This window comes from Haliotis asinina, chromosome 3, assembly GCF_037392515.1.
Source record: "Haliotis asinina isolate JCU_RB_2024 chromosome 3, JCU_Hal_asi_v2, whole genome shotgun sequence".
NCBI lineage: Eukaryota > Metazoa > Mollusca > Gastropoda > Lepetellida > Haliotidae > Haliotis > Haliotis asinina.
Window position 1 is genome coordinate 21,001,419 of NC_090282.1, and position 9,602 is coordinate 21,011,020.

Consider the following 9,602-nt stretch of genomic DNA (forward strand, 5'->3'; position numbering starts at 1 on the left):
CAATCAATGAAACAATGGTAGTAATTAAAACATCACACCAACTCTGTGTGGTTTCTTAGGGAATTCATGTCCTAAAAATGGAAAGGTGTTTAACCAATTATTATAAACCTACTGACGAAGTTCACAATTTGTTACGAGGGAGGAGTGGAGAGAAAGTGACAGCCAGCGTTTCATTTGGTATTTTATGTTTATTAGTTTTCGAGTTAAAATGCAATTCATCGGTTCGCTCTTGAGCCAACTGTAGTTAAAATCCAACGCCGATGTATAATAAAAAAGACTGCCTAATCTGGACCCAAGTGAACCTTGAGGATTGGTCTTCAGCAACCCGTGCTGGTCTCAATGGTGGTCGTGTTTGTATGTCTTCGTATACCAACTACGTGGACAAATGTCAATCACTGGGTTTCCTGGTTCAGACAAAACTGTTTATGTGCAAAACCTTTGAATAAACATTTCGCTGACATCAATATCTATCTGCATTTTACTGCCGCTTTATTCAATCTCTACCACTTACAAAAGCAACGAATGTATTAATTTTAGAACAATATCGACAGCCACATTACATGGTATTCGATCCGAGATATGTCAAAAGCACGACATATTCATATATTTCTAGACCTCCCGTCTCTTCATGGAAAAGTGAGTGAATGAGTTTGGCTTTAAGCCGCTTTTCTCAATACCCCAGAATTATATACACGTGGGACCACAGGAATGGGCTTCACATATTGTACCCTTGTGGGGAATCGAACCCAGTTCTTTGGTATGTCGAGCGAACGCTCTTACCACTAGACTACCCCACCGTCCCTCAAGGAAAGGAAAGCTTTCACAACGTAAGACCATGCAGGATGTTGACAATGTAAGACAATGTGTTAAATGTGTTAAAGACATTACGTTGAAAAAGTGCTATATCAATACCCCGTATCAAACCACACACGCCAGGTGACAAGCTCTGTAATGCTATATCGGGTGTCTAACGAATGATTTCAAATTGTACCTGGTTACCATACAAAGTAGCCTCACATGTAGTCATTACTTCTACCATGGATAATGTCTGCTTCTACGATGATAACGGGGCGTGATACCAAAGTTAAGAGTCATCTCAATATTTCTAGTTTCTGAAGAGCATAAGCTGTATAATACCGGTCTAGTGTTATTTAACTGTGTTATCCTCACCTTGCAGTGTGTGTGATATTTTTGGCGATAACTTAATATCTACGGTAAGGAATGCTCGTAGATCGTTCTTGTCGTTTTCATCAATGTGTCTTAAGTAACTCTTCATAAGGCATGCTTCACAAGAAAAACTGTAGAGCAGGGGGAATGCTCCAAACAAGGTTTCTAGTTACAAATCCTTTCCAGTCAAAATGATTGGCACACTGCAATGATTTGGATGATCAAGTTATCAGAGGTGATGTGTCCCTGTCCTTTCTTGAAAGTTATCTATCAGTTATGAACACATATACGATATGAACATGAACTTTACACGAAAGGACCTCAGAGCGGTGTGTTTCTTGTGACACGATGTACCTAACATCCTCCAGACAAGTATACTGTTCTTCTGTTGCCATCGCTTCTTTTTATTAAGTTTCAAAATGCATGCAAGTATGATTATAAAGTAATTATGATTATGAGACCAAGTATAAAGACGTATATTGACAAGTGTCAATACATACTGGTGAGTGAACGTTACAAACCAAGTAAAGTTAGCAAGTGAAAGAAATTTATCGCGCAGTATTTTCAGTTCGACACCGACCTCGCTTAGGTTATGTTACAGGTTGTGTCATGCAAACTCCTTTTGGTAATGATTCAAATACATATTTATGTAGTTTTGAGTTTCTAACTTGGTGAAAACAAACCATAATCTCATTAATTCAAAAGGATTCGACGTCACGATTTTCATAAATGGCGGCGCCCTGTCTGAGGATGAATGCTATTTAAGTTTCTTTTCACCGACATACAAAAGCAAAATTACTTTCTGCTGGTTGTAAAATTTTTAATAGCATTTTGATGGGTTTATTTGGGTTTTTTTCTTTTTTTTTTTTTTTAAAAAAATGGTGTTCCGTTTATGACTAACCTGAAGTCTTTCACATGCTGTGATAAAAAGAGTACCAAAAAATTGAGTTGCGTTGTTCTGTAATGAGAGACCAGTTTCTATGATCGTGTATTCAAAAAAAATAATAATAATAAAGATGGAAAAAACGTCATCAAAATATTAACACAAACATAAATATAAAAAAAAACAAAACTGTTGACGGTAGAGTTGAAATTCAGCAGATTTGTATTTACTTGGGACATTTCTCTTTGCTATTTAGCTCATACTATTTAGGAGATAAATAGTGTGCTTTGTTCAATTTCCTGAATTCATTGGCATTCAACATAGGCACATTTAGTTTAAACCGACGGCCAATGTATTCATGTGCTGTTATTAGGCCATCATTTTCAGGGATGTCGAATACTATTCGACAAGAATAATTAACCAATCAGATTGCAGGAAACAGTCACTATTGGTTTACAACTGACATTTGATGGAGGCTATCGACTTCAAAGGTTAATGACGTGATTATAAGTTATTTTTAAAAAATGTGTAAATGATATTGCTATAAAATGTTAACCTGGTTAACAATAGACTAGTGATATGCTTTTTTTAGTTTAAGAAATGCTTTTGGACAAAATGATAATTTGCTCTCAGAATTAACCTACTATATTTCCTTTCGAGATACGAAATCAGTTGTTCTTTCTGATGGCTTTGTTCATACAGAGAATTTAGGGCCTCGATTTTCACTGGAGGGTTCACCTGCTGCATCACCCTTGGTTGCCCAGTTATATGAAGGGCGTTGTAGAAAACTTTAGGACTCTTGTGGTGGGCTTTCAGGAGTATAGACTTCCCAGTGGCGTAGACGCCAATCCAACCTCAGAGATACGCATGCGTCTTAAATCAGAGTCGATAAAGGAACTGTCAGAGAGTCCTTTGGTGAGAATCGGCTTCATAAGCATATAAGCATTTAGATCTTAAGTCCTCATAAGCTGGACATATCATGACAAATTAAAATTTACCTTCAGTCATGTCGCAGTGTTTTTATTTATGAGATAAACATCACGTGTTGACCAATTTCCGTGTGTTATTGGATATTTGAACATTTGGAACCGACATTATAAACAAAAAAGTAAACCAAAGGATTTACTGTCTGCACTCGTTTACATCAAGTATGGGTACATCACGTACATTTACGTCACAATATGATTTGAATGACGTGACCACTTTTGATGACACAACAAAACAATTGTTTACGAAGTTTCTATGTGTCAATACGCAGCGACCGGTCTTGCAGTTTCCGTGAATCAAATACCATTCTAAGATGCTTCGGTGAAAGATCAAAGGCGCCGACAATACTTTATCAGACGATAACGTGCACTTTTTGCATTACGTCACAATGTGGTGACGTCACTGCGCCATTCCTGTCTGCCCCCTCGTAATCGAACTTTTTTGCATACGTCACAATGTAACCGACGTCACGATGGATGTCAGTTGCCATCGCCTCGTACAGCCTCCCACAGTAAACTGCTTCGTCACATCCCGTTTCTTGGTTTGCAGTTGCATCAAACAGCTAACATCACTGGTGGAAACATTACGTTTATGTTTTCCGAAAGATAAAATGTCTCATAGTTCGACTCAAAATTTTACAGAGGCGCGGTAATGTTTGCAGTGTTTACATTCCCTCAATGCAATCATGGAATGTCTCATGACTAGTCATCTTCAGCTGAATGTACTGATCTAAACTTTCGTTGGTAGTAGAAATCAGACGGTTTAAGAGAATCACATATGTAATTAAAATGATCTAGAGAAGATATTAACCCGAACGTAAACCGTCACCAAACTGTTCATCATTTGATTCTTCAAAAGCATTTAGAAGTTGACAGGACATTTTTTATGGATAGCAACTTCTTGAGTTTATTTTTCACGACGTTTCTTTTCACGACGTTTCGGGGCTTATCCTAGCCCCCTCATCAGGTTGAGCTGAACTGAACAGTAAGGCTTAACTGTTAACTCTGCCCACGCCCTCACAATGCTTATGACGTCACAATGTTATGACAACATACCAGTAGCTAACAGGAATACCATGACAACATAATAGAATTAGAAGTGAATTGTTACAACTAATATGACTCATAGAATGAATGCACATATTTGAGAATCTTATCCGGCCTTTCAACATTAGACTAAAAGAACACAAAACTTCAGTTGAAAAATCTGACCTTAAATCTGCACTCTCAGAACACATTGTTAAAAATCAAAATCACTCTATCAACTGGTAACACTCTCAAATCTTGGCGTCCAACGTCAGTATCTGGAGGAAAAGAAAACTTCTTAAGTCAATCTTCATTAGAAGATTAGTACCGGAGATCAACAGACATCTAGGGGTTTACCTCCCTAGTGCCTGGTGCATCACCAACAAATCATAGTAAATAGACCAACAGGTTCGTAGGAAGATATGACAAGTAACCTCTCTGGGAAGAGAATGGGGCACCCATGGATGAACAATAATTACGCAAGCGTCCTCGTACTTTAACTATAATAGTTCAGGGCGAAAGTGTGCTTTATTACACTCTATATGGTGGTAGAACTAACTGTATTTCTTAATTTGATCATCTATTTCAACCAATCAGAATCACTACGCAGTGACTTTTGGTTTACAATACGTTATAATATCGCTCAAGTTCAACTTGTAATCTGACCATGTCAATACGCACTTTCACGTCGATATAAAGAACAGTCATCATGCGTTAAATCCAATTCCGGTTGTATGTTGAATTTGAATTAAATATAGGAATCATATCTATTGCTACAAAGCAAGCTAGATTTTCCACATCCACATCATTTCCACGGTAGTTCCACTTTTCATAGCGTGAAATTTGCCACCTTTCCTGAAAACCATACTTTTAGTTCTAGACAAATATTAGTTTCACTGAAATCCCAAGATGATAGTAATATTTCAATCTCGATTCTTAATTCCAAACCTTTTTAGACATATTTAATGAATTGTGATGTTCTGTTCCATGTTCATATTTATATTTATGCAGGTAACGCGACGGGGGTGAAAATGTTGTTCAAGATGAAAGAGATATTTTTCTTCTCTTGAGTAATAGTAACTGGTGTTGGTCATTGAATGCGCAATCGGCAAATGGAGCGCAGAAGCCCAGTCAAGTATCGCAGCGCTTCTGATTTCAGTTACCAGTTTTCTTGTTGACAATAAAACAGTCAAGATGGCGATGAGCAAAAGAGGAAACGTAAGTTTTAGGCATTATTTCGATTTTCTGAAAATGATTTTGAGTAAAGAAACCACAAGAGTTACTTTCGAGACATGAAGTTTACATTTTGTGCAAATTGGTGGCGTGTTTAGTTCAGCGTAGTGAATGAAACTTGAACAATCAAGTCCTTCAGTTTTCGTGCTCGTGTGCCATTCGTCGTGGCATGTTAAAACATTGCGTGTCAGCATAGGGTAAATATGAAACAAATCATCTAAACAGAATTGGCTTCTGCGACACCAGACACCAGTGTGTCCATTTTCAATCATCCGCAAATGTTTTACTTTTACAGAAACGAGAATCACTCGAACTATCGACACACGAAAACGTGCTAAATACGTTTCAAACGGCCAAATTGAACCCCAAAACAGACATTTCTTTAGACTTTACCTAATGTCTTATTATGATTTAGTTAGTTAGTTCCAAACACATGAAGATATAAAGAGACTTTGACAAGCTTTTGCCTGTATGTGAAGTGTATAAATTGTGCATTTTTTAAAATATAATTTATCTTTTAAAATAAGATATTCAAAATTTTTACATTGATAACAGGTATGGTAACTCCTCATTGCCACACTATCCTTATGGTGATAATCTATCAGTACAGCCAACGTGTGGTATTGTTATTTATAGTTGCTGTCAAAAGTATAAGTTCAGTCACATCTGTACATTTATTTGTAAATATTGTAGGTGCGGCTCCCGCCTGAGGTAAATCGCATTCTGTACATCAAGAATCTTCCATACAAGATCACCGCAGAAGAAATGTATGATATCTTTGGGAAGTATGGAGCAATCAGGCAAATCAGAGTGTAAGTATAGAAAATAGTGTGTGCTCAAAAATGTGATCTATATATTTCATAATGGACATCTTTGTTGATGTGATTCTAGTTTATGACATACTTATTATTATTATTGTATTATCAAACCATGTTTATCATATTATTTTCCTACTATACCCAGGAGTTCAAGAAACTTTCACTGGTACTGGTAGAATTGTTAAAAATCTACTTGGGTCGTTTTTTTTCAAAATGTGTCTCATTGTTTAGAAATAGTTACAATATGTCTTGACACTAATAACAGTATGTATGATGCTGTTTGATGATGCAGCAGTTACTGACTAAGGTAAACGATCAATATTTGTGTCTTTTCCTTCCTGCTTGAGGACTCTTCATGCTAATAGTATGCATTGCTTTGTGTACAGGGGTAATACGCCAGAGACGAAGGGAACAGCCTTTGTTGTATATGAAGATATCTTTGATGCCAAAAATGCTTGTGATCATCTCTCAGGATTCAATGTCTGCAACAGATATCTTGTTGTTCTGTACTACCAGTCAACTAAGGTAAGCTCCTATTTAAGACCCACACATCTTGCACATTAGCTATGCTCTGTTGCATTTCTTGGCTTGCATAGACATGCGAAAGTCCTGGATCTCCTGTTCACCCCAATTATGGTTCACAATGCTTGTGGGTATCACAAGATTGGTAAATTTTGGAGGTTTAGATCATTTGTGCATGAAATGCTGTTCAAAATGCCAGTTTAACGAAAGTCAGTTCCCCCCCAAAACAAAGTCACATATTCAGTCAAAGTTAATCATGTTTACTGCTATCTCTTACTATCACCGTGAGTATGCTTTGCTACGGTTGCAAGTATTGACCCAGCCTCCCCACGCCAAGGTTGGTCCAGGCAAAGTTGGAAAGCCGATGTATGGTGCTATTTTTTCTTAATTTTACATTTGTTGATAATTACAGTGCAAATCATAAGAAACGTTAAATGGTAATGGGTCCTGTGAATTTTCATGGGGTCAGACAGACATCTAAAACTTACAGGATCAAATGTCCTGTTATTTTGGGTTGCTGTCCGTGAACACTGTTAACATGGTTAATGATGTCTTAATATGGTCTAGTTGGCACATCATTGTGACTATCAGTCCCTCATCATGTAAGACACAACCATACTTTTAAGATGGGTACGGGCATTGTTTCCTGGGTTTTTTTTTGAGATTTGTAAAGGGTGGAGTGCCTAGATGCATGAGTGGAAAGACGTAGAATTGATTCTACAGATCTTTGGAGCCTTGTCATTTTATAGTTGATATATAACAGCATAAGAAAAGGATATGTGGGGTGATTGGAGATGGTCAGAATTGACTAGTTGTGGGTTTGAATCCCAACCTTTCTCTTTGTCATGGTCTTTTGTAATTCAGTCCTGTCCTCAGACTTATTTCTTTCACTGGCATGTTGACCATCTAAGACTTGTATGTTCCCTTCATCATTACAATGAACAGACCGCTGTAGTATTAGCGCAGTGTGTGAAAAATATTTAGTTATGCCCAAATGAACTGCCCCATTAATACCATAGTGCATCCTCCCAAAAATGTAGAAAATTCTTATGACTACAGATTCTTTATCTGTTATTCAGAGAAAATATTTTTAAGGAAGGTAAATACCGTTAAATGATGTGAAGATGTGTACAAATGATGTTCAACGAATAACTCTTCTTGTTTGTGAGATTGCACACACTTGAAGTTTGCTACTCCGAGATTAGTGAAACATATAGTGACACTTATTTCTTCCAAAATCTAGTTATTACAAAAAACACTATTATATTAGATAAAGACTTGTGTATCTATCGTGAAATAATTTAACATATTAAACTCTCTCCTCTGTGTTTTCAGGCATTCAAGAAAACAGACACTGACAAGAAGAAGCAGGATATTCAGGACATGAAGGCTAAATACGGACTGAGTACACCAGAAAAGAAGTGACTGTCTTATAAACTGGATGTACATAGTGTAAATACATCAACAAACATCATCATCATCATCATTCATCACCAGGAGCATCCACATATTTCCAGGATTACAGATTCTCTGTAAAATCAGAGTGGCTGCATTAGATCATGTACTGTCTAAAAGCTCTATAACAAAAGTTTACTGTGTTGTAGACAGCAGTACTTGCTGTCGTGTATTAGAAATCAAGGAAACAAATCCACAATGCAGTAGACAAGGAGTTTCCAGTTTGATATTTCAAGTAGGATGATGTGGTGGTTTGAGACTGTGTGAAGAGAAGTCTAGAGTTCTGGAAGTCCAGTTGATCATCTACCCTCAACTAGCCATCCATGCAGGGCTTGCTCTCATATGGTGCTGTAAACTTGTTGATCATGCCGATAGATTTTTTCTGATTTTTATTGAAACAATTTAGGTAACATTTTTAAAAGCATGATTGACTTACAGCCATTGCAGAAACAGAGGTAGAGGGTCATATGGAATTGCAAGAATCACTACACAATAAATATGCAAATGAGATCAAAGGACAGGAAGTACTTTTAAGCCTCAGACGGATCAAATATCTGCTTATTCAATACATCATTAAAAGACACTCCTATTACTTTGAGGGAGGGAATTCTTAATATGGGATGGTTTCCCCACTGTCACACACTGGGTAGTTCAATCAAACGTTTTCATGTGGGACAAAAATACGTTGGAACATTGACTATATTTATAGATTGCCCCATAAGAAAAAGTGGTCATTACCTTGTGTTTTCATATTGTAAAATGACACGTTAGAAATTAAGAATATAGGATTCCTGATTATATGATGGAACCCTCAGGTAATATTCTCTATTGCTAAGCATTTAATGTCTCATGTCAGTGTGATTCTAATTCAGTTTGCAAAGGAACCAATATAACTTTGACATTTGTGTAGAAGTAACCTGAAGTGATTGATGTTGATACAAGGATAGATACATATTTCTACATGTATGGCATAAATGAATAAAACATGTGAATCCTGGCAGTACTGTTTGTCACCATTACATGACATTACATCAATGATTTATTCAGCTGGAAGGTTTTAAACATTTGTCTTGTCATTATTGGTGGCTATCTTTCCAAGTTGTTTCCATTTCTGCAAGAAAATCAACGCATGTATTGAGACGAGCATGCTGGCTGTTAACAAAATGTATTAGTCCGCTAACCGAGTGCGCTTGTTTGTGTAACTAGCCCACTGCGATATATGGCATTTTGCATATTTTATCTCGGAGTACACATGAATACTAGAGACTGCTGATTGTAGGGGTTGCATGTTAGAAATGATTTCATTGTTATCTTGGATTTATTGCTTGGTTCCATACTCATGGGCTACTCAAAGTGTTACAAGTCATGCCTGTATAACGTTGGGCTGTCAACTGGATTGGGTTGGGGATACAATAATGATTTACAGTGATCAGATGAAACAACAACTGTATCTGCAAGAAATATTTTGTGGGACAGTCATTTATTGTTCTTATATTAACAATTAAAAATCTG

The 9,602-nt window shown here is 36.9% G+C and overlaps 1 protein-coding gene across 1 annotated transcript; it reads left to right on the forward strand.

Moving 5' to 3' along the window:
- The first annotated feature begins 5,219 nt into the window (after window positions 1-5,219).
- On the forward strand, window positions 5,220-9,090 carry LOC137277649 (splicing factor 3B subunit 6-like). The gene is made up of 4 exons (XM_067809487.1): window positions 5,220-5,280; window positions 5,989-6,107; window positions 6,500-6,638; window positions 7,971-9,090. Exons 1-4 carry the CDS (start codon window positions 5,257-5,259, stop codon window positions 8,058-8,060), a joined length of 372 nt encoding a protein of 123 aa, XP_067665588.1. The 5' UTR covers window positions 5,220-5,256; the 3' UTR covers window positions 8,061-9,090.
- Window positions 9,091-9,602: the final 512 nt, after the last annotated feature.